Source organism: Oncorhynchus mykiss, chromosome 27 (genome assembly GCF_013265735.2).
Source record: "Oncorhynchus mykiss isolate Arlee chromosome 27, USDA_OmykA_1.1, whole genome shotgun sequence".
Classification (NCBI taxonomy): Eukaryota; Metazoa; Chordata; class Actinopteri; order Salmoniformes; family Salmonidae; genus Oncorhynchus; species Oncorhynchus mykiss.
Genome location: NC_048591.1, coordinates 31,187,744 through 31,203,826, shown reverse-complemented (window position 1 = coordinate 31,203,826; position 16,083 = coordinate 31,187,744). Strand labels below are relative to the sequence as shown.

The 16,083-nt window shown below is 42.7% G+C and overlaps 1 protein-coding gene across 2 annotated transcripts in view; it reads left to right on the top strand.

Moving 5' to 3' along the window:
- The first annotated feature begins 3,029 nt into the window (after nucleotides 1-3,029).
- LOC110507154 (calsyntenin-2) overlaps nucleotides 3,030-16,083 on the top strand; it is a 449,723-nt gene continuing 436,669 nt past the window's right edge. For both annotated transcript variants that reach the window (XM_036965819.1, XM_036965818.1), the window contains exon 1: nucleotides 3,030-3,386. In XM_036965819.1, coding sequence (XP_036821714.1) covers nucleotides 3,305-3,386 — 82 coding nt within the window. In that variant the 5' untranslated portion in view covers nucleotides 3,030-3,304. The remainder of the gene's footprint in view (nucleotides 3,387-16,083) is intronic.

Here is a 16,083-nt window from a genome sequence, read left to right as displayed (position 1 = left end):
ATCTCACCATATATGTGGTTGTCTTCTCGCTCTATTCAAACCCCACAATTGAATAAACAGCTCATGAAGCTATATTAGCCTATAGATCAACATATTAAAACAAATAAAACTCTATATTATGAAAACAAAGTCAATATTAAGAAGGTGTTCCTAATGTTTGGTATACCCAGTATATATGAAGGTTCAGCCCAAAGCTGTCTAGCGAAATTGCAACATTGTATCAATTAGCCTTTTCCCGGCCTTCAGAGTTTCCCTGGCCAGTGAATTTTGGACAGACACAACTGTTTTGCGCAAAGGGAAATGTGTTCAGGTATTTTATGATGATTCCACTGGATTTATGGGATCTTCAGAGCATGACATTTTGCTCTTTCATACCGAGGCCTGGTGATTATCAAGAGGGAGAGTGTTGGAAACATTATTCAAATACTGTGAGGAACTGTATCTATTCACAATGGATTTGATTTTATTGACTTCGTTGACACTGTGAGGTGAAGAAAAAATATAACCGAGAAGCTCAGCTTATTAGTGGTGGTGAGAGAAGACAATCAGACATCCTACATTTCCTACAAGCAGGCCATTTAGCCTACTTCTATGAGTGTCAGATTCACATGCTCAGTAAACATTAAGAGGACAGAGAAACCAGACAATTGCTCATTTCTCACATTGAGCCTCCAAACAAAATACAATGAAAAAAACGGTATGGTTTGAATGGTATGAAATCAGTGGAGGCTCCTCAGAGGAGGAAGGGGTGGACCATTCCTACTCAGTGAATTTCATAAAAATAAAAATAGTGAAACATTAAAAAGGTTGTCCTTTCCAGATAAAACTATACTAAATATATTCACATCACCAAATAACTGATTAAAACACACTGTTTTGCAATGAAGGTGTACTGTATAGCTGGAGGACAGCTAGCTTCCGTCCTCCTCTGCATACATTGACTTCAATACAAAACCTAGGAGGCTCGTGGTTCTAACCCCCTTCCATTGACATACACAGTAATTATGACGACTTCCAGAGGATGTCCTCCAACCTATAAGAGCTCTTGTAGCATGAAATGACATGTTGTCCACCCAATCAATGGATCAGACAATGTATCTAGTGCTGAAAGCATATCTAGCACTGCTGTGCATAAAATGTGGTGAGTAGTTGACTCAGAGAGAGAAAGACAATAGTTTTTAACAAATGTATTTATTTAAAAAATTTAAAGAGAACCAGAGAGAGAGAGAGAGAGATTTTGTTGTATTTTTTTCAGTTACTTAGCTAGCTAACAAAGCTACCTAATGTATCCTTCTCAAACACCCAGCTCAAACAGAGAGGAATGCTATTAATGTTAGCTAGCTGGCTAAGGCTATCCAACACTAGAACTCTTCCAAGTCAAGGTAATATTTTGGTTTTATTAATTTATTGCCACTGGGGCCCGCTGGTGTAACTGCTAAACTGCTTGCTTTACACTGTGCTGCGTGATTGTAGTGGGTTTACTAAAGTGTTAGTTCTAGTAGCTATGTTGACTATGACGTTAGCTAATATGTTGACATTAACAACGATGTAGGCTGTGTGTGGCAGTAACCGGTTATGCGGTATGAAGGTTTAGCTTGGAAAGATTTTTTTGCCTGTGCAATGAAGTCCACAAATGAAGGGAAAAGCTTGGAAAGATTTGTTTGCCTGTGCAATGAAGTCCACAAATGAAGGAAAAAGGTGAGAGGAGAGCACATAGATGCAATAAGGAAATATACAATGAGCAAAGTGATGATGGTGTTTTTATGTGGCTGCTATGAAAGTAAACTTCATGGCAAGGGTGGTCAGGGGAGTGTTCATTCCGCCGATTCTGTTGAAAGACTTGTCTTAAACTGACGCAAACGGAACAAAACGGGGATAAACCTACCTGCATTTGTCCAATAGAAACCCTCATTTGCAACTGTTTGGACTAATTATTACACTCTAGATCAGCTAGATTCAGGCAAGAGTGTGTAAGGAGGTATGTAATATGTCACTGTCTGCAATCTTGATTACTCCAATTTGCCTCTTGACCTGTGCATCTACTTATAATCTTTAATCTGAATATTAGGGGTGTAGCAACCTGATGATGGGTATACGGAAAATGTAAGTATCATGTAGTAGCCTAAGCCTATCAATGTTACATTGAACTGGCTTAATGGAATATGAATAACAGTCATCCAATATGCTGTAATAGAAATAAGGCCATGCTCCACCAACAGCCACTGTATGAAATAAACCAAAACGTGTTTCTCACAAGTGTAGCAAGTTGTGAACTCTGCAAACAACATTTCCACTCCAAGAATGAGAAACATTGACTGTAAAGCCCAAATTAATCCAAATTAATCGCATTAACATAAATTAATGTAACCAAATGACAGGGATTAAGAGTAAATGAGGAACTGATCAAAGGGCAAACAATTAACACAATAAAACAATGAATGCGCAGTAATTGGCAGAAGACAGCTCAGAGCAGAGAGTTGAGCGCGTTCTGGAGAGAGACGCGCCTATATCTTCGCTACACACCCCTCCTCTTTATTCTTGTCTCAACATTTCAAATTATATTTAAGAAACCTTATCTTCACACGCATTTTAGATGCATTGCTATTTATTGACAGCCAGCACCTGAATAATCAGCTATACTTCATTAGAAAGGTTATTTGTTTTCAACCCCTCCTGCGCTCAGCACCCCCTACTCAAAACATCTTCCCAAAGCTATGGATACCTGTATGTGGAGGCAAGTGGGTAAGATACATCCTCGGTTGGTCTCGTGACAGTGGTAGCCTAATGAGCTAAATATCAGTATAATATTCACAATGAATTATTCTTGTAAAATTGGCCAGATTAATAATTCCAGACAATGAAGAAGTGTGTGATCGCGGTGCTGTTTAGTGCTGAGTGATAGGAGGGAGCGGTATGACAGAAAAAAATATGAATATGAATCCATATCTCTCCTCCCCGTGACGTAACAGTCTAGTCCCGGGGAGCGTTGGTCTCCGGTCCCGTTTTATCACTAAGCAGTTAGTTGGGCATCCAACAACCATTGAACGAGCTCTGTTAACTATACCGCGCAGCTTCACCGTTTCTTCACGGAAGAAGCCTCCCTCTCTGCCTCGCTGTGTGTATTATTACACTCTTTGCTCGCTATCTTTAGTCGGACATATCATTAGTGAACAGTTTTACGGCTTGAAGGAGAGAAAACGTTGGGACAAGCTGAATAGAAGGAGCAGGCGGAAAGGATCGAGAGAGAGAGAGAGAGAGATAAAGAGGTCACCGTGCCCTGTCTGCATTTCGCTCTCACCACGCCATGAAGATGCAGAGAATATCCGAGGTGGTGCTGCTGATGGCCGGGGTTGCAGTGGGGCTGTGTGCCTGTCACACAGTGAAAGGTAGGTTAAGGGGAACTTGGCGCTCCCTACCCCTTGCGTGGTGCGCTCTCTCTGTCACTTTGCAATTTTCTTATTATTGAAGAAGCGGCAATGGCAGGGAGGAATATAGGGAGAGGAGAGAGCGTCCATATCGGAGTATTTTCACCTCTAATGTGGGCTGATTGCGCTGTGATTCTTTTTTATTTCGAATCTCTGATATCAAATGGTTAAATGGCTGTGATTTGTAAAGCAGTCGGGGCAGAGGGTGAATTATAGGGAGGCTGGCTGATAGGTCTATTTCCGAGTGGAGGTGCCTCTGGGACCTGTCATTTCTTATCAGGAGGAGTGGTGCCGCTGCATTGAGTGTATCAATGTGTCCAAGTTTTCACTGTGACATCTGCCTATGGATATGGTCCCTCACCATGTGATAGGCATGTTATTGCCTGCCTACTCGAACCGACCGAGACAGATCTTGGGTTTTTGAAGAGATATGAGGTGGTAAGAATAGTAGAAAGTAGTCTGATATCTTATTGATGATGAGGACTATTTAGGCATATAATGTCCTGATGCTGATATAAATATGAGTAAGCCCCTACTTATCAGATATTGTTATAATGATGCCGATGCTGGTGATGATGGTGCATATTGGGGCGGCAGGGTAGCCTAGTGGTAAGAGCGTTGGACTAGTAACCGGAAGGTTGTAAGTTCAAACCCCCCATGGTACAAATCTGTAATTCTGCCCCTGAACAGGCAGTTATTAACCCACTGTTCTTAGGCCGTCATTGAAAATAAGGATGTGTTTTTAGTTAAATAAAGGTAAAATATTTTGTTATCAGCCATATAATTATCATCACAGGCTATTTAGGCTAATGTTTTTTTATTGCAGAATGATGAGCGATTAATTTATATCGTTAATGGATTGCGGACTGCACTCCATCGGTGAGCTAAATATATCTGTGTTATAGCACATATGAGACTAACTGCTCTCGTGCTGCTCACGAGCCACTCCGTTGCCACAGGTAAATTGGTGGATTTGGCACCAGGTACACATGAATAAACTCCCCGTAGACTGTGGCTGCTGTTTGGGGAGCGTAATAACAAATGTTGCACCTGTCACTTTGTCTGGCAGCAGTGGCAGTTGCCGGATGCGTGATAAGGTGTTGCTCCGCGCATTTCCCTGTGCTTCGGAAAGAAAGCAGCCTTTGGGTCTGGCTTCACATGCGCCAAATATACCTATCTGCCTCTATCTGTTGACCCAGTAGTATGGATGCATATGATACAAACTAATGATCTGAGTAGGGAGGCGAAGCTTGTGCTTCATCTGCATTTTCAATTGAATATGATTATAGCCTATAACAGAGCGCGCGCGCGCGTGTGTGTGTGTGTGCGTGAGCGAGAGATAGGGAATGCACTAGCTGTCTATGGTGCTGATTTGCAATAAGAGCCTGAGTGTGTTTTAATGTGTGGTCAGTGGTGCTGAAGTTACCCATATGAGTGGTGTGTCACCAACTCCATCCACAAATGTGTAGACTTTGTTCATCTCGAGATAGCATGATAGTTAGTAGCTCAGGACTGTTGGACTTTTCAAGCCACTGCTCGGCTGCTAAGTGAGAAGTAAACATATTACTGTCGAGTCAATGGGGGTGGAAACGCCGGCACAACACGGTTCTAATTAAGTCCCCAGGGCCGCAACATAGGAGAAAATGAGAGCCCATTGTTTACGATACAATACATGACCAAAAGTATGTGGACTTCTGCTTGTCGAACATCTCATTCCAAAATCATGGGCATTAATATGGAGTTGGTCCCCCCTTTGCTGCTATAACAGCCTCCACTCTTCTGGGAAGGCTTTCCACTAGATGTTGGAAAATTGCTGCAGGGACTTGTTTCCATTCAGCCACAAGAGTATTAGTGAGGTTGGGCACTGATGTTGGGCGATTAGGCCTGGCTCACAGTCTGTGTTCCAATTCATCCCAAAGGTATTCAATCGGGTTGAGGTCAGGGCTCTGTGCAGGCCAGTCAATTTCTTCCACACCAATCTCGACAAACACACCGATTCCCTTCACTGGAACTAAGGAACTAACTAAAACAGCACCATACCATTATTCCTCCTCCACCAAACACAGTTGGCACTATGCATTGGGTCAAGTAGCATTCTCCTGGCATCTGCCAAACCCAGATTCGTCTGTCTGACTGCTAGATGGTGAAGCGTGATTCATCACTCCAGAGAATGCGTTTCCAATCCTCCAGAGTCCAATGGCAGCGAGATTTACACTACTCCAGTCTACACTTGGCTTTGCACATGGTGATCTTAGGATTGTGTGCTGGCTGCAAGGCCAAGGAAACCTATTTCATGAAGCTCCCGAAGAACAGTTATTGTGCTGACTTTGCTTCCAAAGAGAGTTTGGCACTTGGTAGTGAATGTTGCAACTGAGGACAGACGATTTTAACGCACTACATGCTTCAGCACTTGGTGGTCCCTTTCTGTGCCACGTTCAAAGTCACTGACCTCTTCAGTATGGACTATTCTCCTGCCAATGTTTGTCTATGGAGACACACCTGTCAGCAACGGGTGTGGCTGAAATAGCCGAATACACTAATTTGAAAGCGTGTCTACATGCATTTCTATATGTAGTCTGTCTGCTGCTATCCTGGCCCACCAGCCGCATTTAAAGATGGCATTTTCAATTGCCGTCTTTAACTCCGTTCTGAACTTGTAACTTAGTAACATTATTTTCTGTCATGATGCAGCTTTTCTTTCAAATGTTCCACGCGACAGTTGAACCGTGCGTCTACTGTATGTCCTTTATGTAACTAGAGAAGACTCAGGAATTGGCTGTTCTACAGGACAACTTTGAGGCGCGGTCTTCCCCTGTCATTTTCTGTGTAGCCACCGTTGTATTTCAAGAACCGTGAACTAACGACACTCCTTTTAATCAAAGAGATCCTCAAGGCATCCGCTCCAAACCTAGAGCTGGTTGTTTATGCCCGTAAGTATGTGTGTTGGTGCATGTTGACAGCAGCCAAGTATGCAAAACTGCGAAGAGGCGGCGAAGCTATTTACAAAGGAATTATTGCATTCACGGTGACTCAAACGATTTCTCCCACAACCCATCATGTCTCACGCTCAGCAGCGTGGTGGGGGGATTTTTTTCGCGGTTGAGTAGAAAGCGGTGCAGAGGTTTTTGCCAGAGCTGCCCGGAGCTGCGCTTTTGTGTAATTCCAAGCAATATGAACTATGAATTTAGATAGCTCATTACCTATAGTATGTGTATTTTCATTTAGCTACCCACAGCGTCTGTTTCCATCGAGGAACCTTTTGCAGCTTTATTATTTTGGGGGGGTAAACACACAACTATTATTTTTCAATCAGAAAGTACACACAAACAGTACTTCAAATGTAATATGACTCAGTCCATGGAGGAAGCAAAGCATTACCCGGTAATACGATTTGGGCAACTGCAGGAGTACTTTGGATGCAGGTTGGTGGACTACTGTATATGTGAAAACGAGGTACAGAATGCATATTTCAATGCACAAGGTTAAAATAAATCAAGATAAAAATAGTTATGGTTAACAGAAACTTCCACCTTCATTATAAAATAAGGTATTATTTCAATATAGGCCATGCTTCCTCTATAGAAGCAACTGACCTATACCCTGAGTATACCAAACATCAGGAACAGCTTCCTAATATTCAGTTGCACCATTCTGTAGAAACGATGAGAATAGAAAGGTTCAGAACTTTTGTGAAACATCACAGCACAATGGCACATATAAATCAAAACTGGATGGTGTTCAGAGATACAGTGCATTCAGAAAGTATTCAGACCCCTTCACTTTTTCACATTTTGTTGTGTTACAGCCTTATTCTAAAAATGGATAAAATAGTTTTTTACCTCATCAATCTACACACAAAATCCCATTATGATGAAGCAAAAACAGGTTTTTAGAAATGTTTACAAAAGTATTCAGACCCTTTACTTAGTACTTTGTTGAAGCACCTTTGGCAGCGATTACGGCCTCAAGTCTTCTTGGGTATGACACTACAAGCTTGGCACACCTGTATTTGGGGAGTTTCTCCCATTCTTCTCTGCAGATCCTCTCAAGCGCTGTCAGGTTAGATGGGGAGCGTTGCGGCATAGCTATTTTCAGGTCTCTCCAGAGATGTTCGATCGGGTTCAAGTCCAGGCTCTGGCTGGGCCACTCGAGGACATTCCGAGACTTGTCCCCGAAGCCACTCCTGTGTTGTCTTGGCTGTGTGCTTAGGGTCATTGTCCTGTTGGAAGGTGAACCTTCACCCCAGTCTGAGGTCCTGAGCGCTCTGGAGCAGGTTTTCATCAATGATCTCTCTGTACTTTGCTCTGTTCATCTTTCCCTCAATCCTGACTAGTCTCCCAGTCCCTGCCGCTGAAAAACATCCCCACAGTATGATGCTGGCACCACCATGCTTCACCATAGAGATGGTGCCAGGTTTCCTCCAGGTGTGACGTTTGGCATTCAGGCCAAGGAGTTCAATCTTGGTTTCATCAGACCAGAGAATCTTGTTTCTCATGGTCTGAGAGTCCTTTAGGTGCTTTTTGGCAAACTCAAAGCAGGCTGTCATGTGCTTTTTACTGAGGAGTGACTTCCGTCTGGCCACTCTACTATAATGGCCTGATTGGTGGAGTTCTGCAGAGATGGTTGTCCCTCTGGAAGGTTCTCCCATCTCCACAGAGGAACTCTGGAGCTCTGTCAGAGTCACCATCAGGTTCTTGGTCAACTCCCTGACCAAGGCCCTTCTCCCCCGTTTGCTCAGTTTGTCCGGACGGCCAGCTCTAGGAAGAGTCATGGTGGTTCTAAACTTCTTACATTTAAAAATGATGGTGGCCACTGTGTTCTTGGGGACCTTCAATGCTGCAGACATTTTTTTGTACCCTTCCCCAGATCTGTGCCTTGACTCAATCTTGTCTCGGAGCTCTACGGACAATTCCTTCGACCTCATGGCTTTTTTTGCTCTGACATGCACTGTTAACTGTGGGACCTTATATAGACAAGTTTGTGCCTTTCCAAATCATGTACAATCAATTGAATTTACCACATGTGGACTCCAATCAAGTTGTAGTAACATCTCATGGATGATCAATGGAAACAGCATGCAACTGAGCTCAACTTTGAGTCTCATAGTAAAGGGTCTGAATACTTACGTACATTTCAGTTTTTATTTTATTTTAGATTCTTCAAAATAGCCTCAAATTTCACATTTGCCTTGATGACAGCTTTACACACTCTTGGCATTTTCTCAACCAGCTTCATGAGGTAGTCATCTGGAATGCATTTCAATTAACAGGTGTGCCTTGTTAAAAGTACATTTGTGGAATTTCTCTCCTTGATGCGTTTGAGCCAATCAGTTGTGTTGTGACAAGGTAGGATTGGTAGACAGGAGATACAGTGAGGGAAAAAAGTATTTGATCCCCTGCTGATTTTGTACGTTTGCCCACTGACAAATACATTATTAGTCTATAATTTTAATGGTATGTTTATTTGAACAGTGAGAGACAGAATAACAACAAAAAAATCCAGAAAAACGCATGTCAAAAATGTTAGAAATTGATTTGCATTTTAATGAGGGAAATAAGCATTTGACCCTTCTGCAAAACATGACTTAGTACTTGGTGGCAAAACCCTTGTTGGAAATCACAGAGGTCAGACGTTTCTTGTAGTTGGCCACCAGGTTTGCACACATCTCAGCAGGGATTTTGTCCCACTCCTCTTTGCAGATCTTCTCCAAGTCATTAAGGTTTCGAGGCTGACATTTGGCAACTCGAACCTTCAGCTCTATCCACATATTTTCTAGGGAATTAAGGTCTGGAGACTGTTTAGGCCACTTCAGGACCTTAATGTGCTTCTTTTTGAGCCACTCCTTTGTTGCCTTGGCTGTGTGTTTTGGGTCATTGTCATGCTGAAATACCCATCCACGACCAATTTTCAATGCCCTGACTGAGGGAAGGAGGTTCTCACCCAAGATTTGACGGTACATGGCCCTGTCCATCGTCCCTTTGATGCGGTGAAGTTGTCCTGTCCCCTTAGCAGAAAAACACCCCCAATGCATACTTTTTCCACCTCCATGTTTGACGGTGGGGATGGTGTTCTTGGGGTCATAGGCAGCATTCCTCCTCCTCCAAACACGGCGAGTTGAGTTGATGCCAAAGAGCTCCATTTTGGTCTCACCACAATACTTTCACCCAGTTGTCCTCTGAATCATTCAGATGTTCATTGGCAAACTTCAGACGGGCATGTATATGTGCTTTCTTGAGCAGGGGGACCTTGAGGGCGCTGCAGGATTTCAGTCCTTCACGGCGTAGTGTGTTACCAATTGTTTTCTTGGTGACTATGGTCCCAGCTGCCTTGAGATCATTGACAAGATCCTCCCGTGTAGTTCTGGGCTGATTCCTCACCGTTCTCATGATCATTGCAACTCCACGAGGTGAGATCTTGCATGGAGCCCCGGGCCGAGGGAGATTGACAGTTCTTTTGTGTTTCTTCCATTTGCGAATAATCGCACCAACTGTTGTCACCTTCTCACCAAGCTGCTTGGCGAAGGTCTTGGAGCCCATTCCAGCCTTGTGTAGGTCTACAATCTTGTCCCTGACATCCTTGGAGAGCTCTTTGGTCTTGGCCATGGTGGAGAGTTTGGAATCTGATTGATTGCTTCTGTGGACAGCTGTCTTTTATACAAGTAACAAGCTGATATAAGGAGCACTCCCTTTAAGAGTGTGCTCCTAATCTCAGCTCGTTACTGTATAAAAGACACCTGGGAGCCAGAAATCTTTCTGATTGAGAGGGGGTCAAATACTTATTTCCCTCATTAAAATGCAAATCAATTTATAACATTTTTTACATGTGTTTTTCTGGATTTTTTTGTTGTTATTCTGGCTCTCACTGTTCAAATAAACCTACCATTAAAATTATAGACGGATCATTTCTTTGTCAGTGGGCAAACGTACAAAATCAGCAGGGGATCAAATACTTTTTTCCCCTCACTATTTGGGAAAAGACCAAGTCCATATTACAGCAAGAACAGCCCAAATAAGCAAAGAGAAATGACAGTCCATCATTACTTTAAAACATGGTAAGTCAATTCAGAACATTTCAAAAACTTTGAACGTTTCTTCAAGTGCAGTCGCAAAAACCATCAAGCACTATGATGAAACTGGCTCTCATGAGGACCGCCACAGGAAAGGAAGACTCCGAGTTACCTCTGCTGCAGAGGATAAGTTCATTAGAGTTACCAGCCTCAGAAATTGCAGCCCAAATAAAAGCTTCACAGTATTCAAGTAACAGACACATCTCAACATCAACTGTTCAGAGAAGACTGTGTGAATCAGGCCTTCATGGTCAAATTGCTGCACAGAAACCACTACTAAAAGACACCAATGATAAGATGAGACTTGCTTGGGCGAGGAAACACGAGCAATGGACATCAGACCGGTGGAAATCTATCCTTCGGTCTGATGAGTCCAAATTTGATATTTTTTGTTCCAACTGCCATGTCTTTGTGAGATGCAGAGTAGGTGAACGGATGATATCCGCAGGATCTCCACATGTTCCCACCATGAAGCATGGAGCAGGAGGTGTGATGGTGTGGGGGTGCTTTGCTGTTGACACTGTGAGTGATTTATTTAGAATTCAAGGCACACTTAACCAGCATGGCTACCACAGCATTCTGCAGCGATACGCCATCCCATCTGGTGTGCACTTAGTCCCACTATCATTTGTTTTTCAACATGACAATGACCCAACATACCTCCAGGCTGTGTAACAGCTATTTGACCAAGAAAGAGTGATGAGTGCTGCATCAGATGACCTGGCCTCCACCACCTGACCTCAACCCAATAGAGATGGTTTGGGATGAGTTGGACCTCAGAGTGAAGGAAAAGCAGCCAACAAGTGCTCAGCATATGTGGGAACTCCTTCAAGACGGTTGGAAAAGCATTCCAGGTGAAGCTAGATGAGAGAATACCAAGAGTATGCAAAGCTGTCATAAGGGCAAACTTTGACGATTCTCTAAAATATCAAATATATTTTGATTTGTTTAACACTTTTTTGGTTACTACATGATGTCTTCACTATTATTCTGCAATGTAGAAAATATGAAAAATAAAGAAAAACCCTTGAATCAGTAGGTGTGTCCAAATGTTACTCTGGTACTGTATATATATATGGGAGATTGGAAATTATGCAAACAATTACATTGATGAAAGCTACACTCTATCTGCAATATTAAAGCTGATCTAAAAATAAAAAAACAACATCAATAAGGGATCATAGCTTTCACCTGGATTCACCAGGTCTGTCTTTGACATGGAAAGAGCAGGTGTTATTCATGTTTTGTATAGTCATTGTACATTGTTCATGGTGTGTGTGTGTGTGTGTGTGTGTGTGTGTGTGTGTATGTGTGTGTGTGTGTGTGATAGAATAAGCAGAAGAGCGAGAGAAGAGGACCCCATCAGCCAATAAAAAAGTGTTGACAAAAAAAATAGGCAGATTTATGTCCCCCTTTTGAGCGAGGCAGTGCATTATCGGAGCGCTCTATAAATCCCCGGCTGGAGGCAGCACAATTCCTGCCTGCCGTGCTGCGACTAGAAAACCATGGTTCAACATGTAGGAGGACATGTTGTTACCTATTATATGATATGCTATTTAGCCAACACTTTTATCCAAAGCGACTTACAGTCACGCGTGCGTATATTTTTACGTATGGGTGGTCCTGGGAATCAAACCCTCTACCCTGGTGTTAAAAGCACCATGCTCTACCAACAGAGCTACAAAGGACCACCTCTCTGATCTCAGTACAGCCTTGCTTGTCTCTCCTATTTTTAGGTCTGGGTGGGAAAACCAAGGCTCAGGGTGGAAGAGTGCAGTACATCTCTTTCATTAATATCAGGCTCAGCTATTTCACTGATTTCAAATCAGTGCTCTTATCTCAGATTATGGCAAAGTATGGAGGAGTGCTACCTCATTGATCTCAGCCCTGCCTTATCGACCTTACTTCAGATCAGGGTTTTGCTAATAGAGTAGTCTTAATTCACTGGTCTCAAATCAGATTCTTCTTCTTATATAGACTATTGTTTAGTGATCAACTCAGTTGCCTTGTTGTTAGAGTGTCCATCCGGTGATTGGATGGTTGGGAGTTTGATCCCTGGTTGAGCCATACCAAATACTGTAAAAATGGGACCCAATGCCTCTCTACTTGACACTCAGTAGATAGATTGAGGGTAAAGTTGTTTATTTTATTTAACTAGGCAAGTCAGTTAAGATTTTTTATTTATTTACAATAACGACATACACCAGCCAAACCCGGATGACGCTGGGCCAATTGTTCACCGCCCAATGTGATTCCCAATCACAGCCAGTCATGATATAGCCTGGATTTGAACCAGAGTGTCTGTAGTGACACCTCTAGCACTGAGATGCAGTTGCTTAGACTGCTGCGGCACTCAGGAGCTGTATGTTGAAGTAGCGTCCAGTCGGTATACTTGTAGTGCCTCATGCTACAGAAACAGAATTATCTCACAATATATATATCTTAGACTCTGGGTCCTTGTTCCAATATCCACCCAACACTCCACTGATAGTAAAGCAACGTATGCTGGTATGGACATTTGGACATATGTACAATATCTCCCCCATTGAATTCAGAACAATACAAAAGGTTACAGGTGTATGTACTACTGTGAGCTTTTATCCCGTAGCCATAGCACCTCTGACCCACAGAACACCTTGTCTCACCTATTGTATCCTCTCTCCTCCCCTTCCTTTCTTCCCTCCTCTCCCTCCCTCTCTCCCTCTCTCCCCTTCCTCTTTCTCTCTCTCCCTACATCACTCCCTTCCCCTCCCTCCCTCCCTCCCTCCCTCCCTCCCTCCCTCCCTCCCTCCCTCCCTCCCTCCCTCCCTCCCTCGTTCTTCTACAATCTACATTGACATATTCCAAGATGGCGTAACAGTGCAGACGTAGTTTGTCGTTCTCCAATGTACATTTTGTATTTTTTGTATATATTTCAATTTATTTTCAATCTCTTTTCCATTTTTAAATTAAATATAGCCAGAACCTCCATCAGAAGTTAGCCATCAGAAGCTAACCAGCTAATTAGCTACTAGCTATTTAGTCATTGTCAGCCACTGCTAGCGGCCTTTACCTTCTGCACAAACAGCAGCCGCTTTTAGCCTGGATAATACTTGCCAGCCTGCCAGTATTGGACTGTTTTCTCCACTACAACGCCGGATTCCTGCCGTATACATTCACAAGTGCAATACACCAAATTAAAGATAAACGTCTTGTTAATCTACCCATCATGTCCGATTTCAAAAAGGCTTTAGAGCGAAAGCACACCATATGATTATGTTAGGTCAGAGCCTAGTCACAAAAAAACACAGCCATTTTCCAGCCAAAGAGAGGAGTCACAAAAAGTAGAAATAGAGATAAAAGTTATCACTAACATTTGATGATCTTCTTCAGATGGCACTCATAGGACTTCATGTTACACAATACATGTATGTTTTGTTCGATAAAGTTCATATTTATATCCAAAAATCTCAGTTTACATTGGCGCTTTATGGTCAGTAATGTTGTGCCTCAAACATCCGGCGAATTTTCAGAGAGCCAAATAAATGTACAGAAATACTCATAATAAACTTTGATAAAAGATACAACTATTATGCACAGAATTATAGATATACTTCTCTGCAACCGCTGTGTCAGATTTCAAAAAAGCTTTGCGGAAAAAGCAAACCATGCAATAATCTGAGTACAGCGCTCAGACACAAAACAAGTCATGCAGATACCCGCCATGTTGTGCAGTCAGTAAAAGTCAGAAATAGCGTTATAAATATTCACTTACCTTTGATGATCTTCATCAGAATGCACTCCCAGGAATCTCAGTTCCACAATAAATGTTTGTTTTGTTCGATAAAGTCCATAATTTATGTCCAAATATCTCCTTTTGTTAGCACGTTTGGTAACAAATCCAAACTCACAAGGCACGGGTCCAGGCGAAAGTTCAGACGAAAAGTTCAAAATGTTATATTACAGTTCATAGAAACATGTCAAACGATGTATAGAATCAATCTTTAGGATGTTTTTAACATAAATCTTCAATAATGTTCCAACCGGAGAATTCCTTTGTCTTTAGAATTGCAATTGAACGCAGGTCGCTCTCACGTGTGCGCGTGTGATCAGCTCATGGCACTCTGGCAGAGCTCTGGTTGAATCAGCTCTCATTCGCCCCCACTTCACAGTAGAAGCATCAAACAACGTTCTAAAGACTGTTGACATCTAGTGGAAGCCTTAGGAAGTGCAATATGACCCCATAGACACTGTATATTTGATAGGAAATGAGTTGAAAAACTACAAACCTCAGATTTCCCACTTCCTGGTTGGATTTTTCTCAGGTTTTTGCCTACCATGCAGGTTCTGTTGTACTCACAGACATCATTCAAACAGTTTTAGAAACTTCAGAGTGTTTTCTATCCAATACTACTAATAATATACATATATTAGCTTCTGGGCCTGAGTAGCATGAAGTTTACTATGGGCACGCTTTTCATCCGAACGTGAAAATGCTGCCCCCTATCCCAAACAGGTTATTAACACCCCGGCAGTCCTACAATCTAAGCTAGATGCCCTCAATCTCACACAAATTATCAACGAACCCACCAGGTACAATCCTAAATCGGTAAACATGGGCAGCCTCATAGATATTATCCTGACAAACTTGCCCTCCAATTACACCTCTGCTCTTTTCAATCAGGATCTCAGCGATCACTGCCTCATTCCCTGCATCCACCATGGGTCCGCGGTGAAACGACTACCCTTCATCATTGTCAAACGCTCCCTAAAACACTTCTGCGAGCAAGCCTTTCTAATCAACCTGGCCCGGGTATCCTGGAAGGACATTGACCTCATCCCGTCTGTCGAGGATGCCTGGATATTCTTTAAAAGTGCTTTCCTCACCATCTTAAATAAGCATGCCCCTTTCAAAAAATATAGAACTAAGAACAGATATAGCCCTTGGTTCACTCCAGACCTGACTGCCCACAACCAGCACAAAAACATCCTGTGGCAGACTGCACTAGCATCGAATAGTCCTAACGATATGCAACTTTTCAGGGAACCAATACACACAGTCAGTCACGAAAGTAAAGGCTAGCTTTTTCAAACAGTAATTTGCATCCTGTAGCTCTAACTCCAAAAAGTTTTGGGACACTGTATATACATGGAGAATAAGAGCACCTCCTCCTAGCTGCCCACTGCACTGAGGCTAGGTAACACTGTCACCACAGATAAATCCACGATAATAGAGAATTTAAATAAGTATTTATCTTCTTCAATAAGCATTTCTCCATGCTTTCCTCCTGGCTAGCCCAACCCCGGCCAACAGCTCTGCACCCCACGCAGCTACTTGCCCAAGCCTCCCCACTTTTCCTTCACCCAAATCCAGATAACAGATGTTCTAAAAGAGCTGCAAAACCTGGACCCGAACAAATCAGCTATGCTAGACCTCCTGGACCCTCTCTTTCTAAAATTATCCGCCAACATTGTTGCAACCCCTATTACCAGTCTGTTCAAGCTCTCTTTCGTATCGTCCGAGATCCCTAAAGATTGGAAAGCTGCCGTGGTCCTCCTCTCTTCAAAGGGAGTGGCACTCTAGACCCAAACTGTTATAGACCTATATCTATC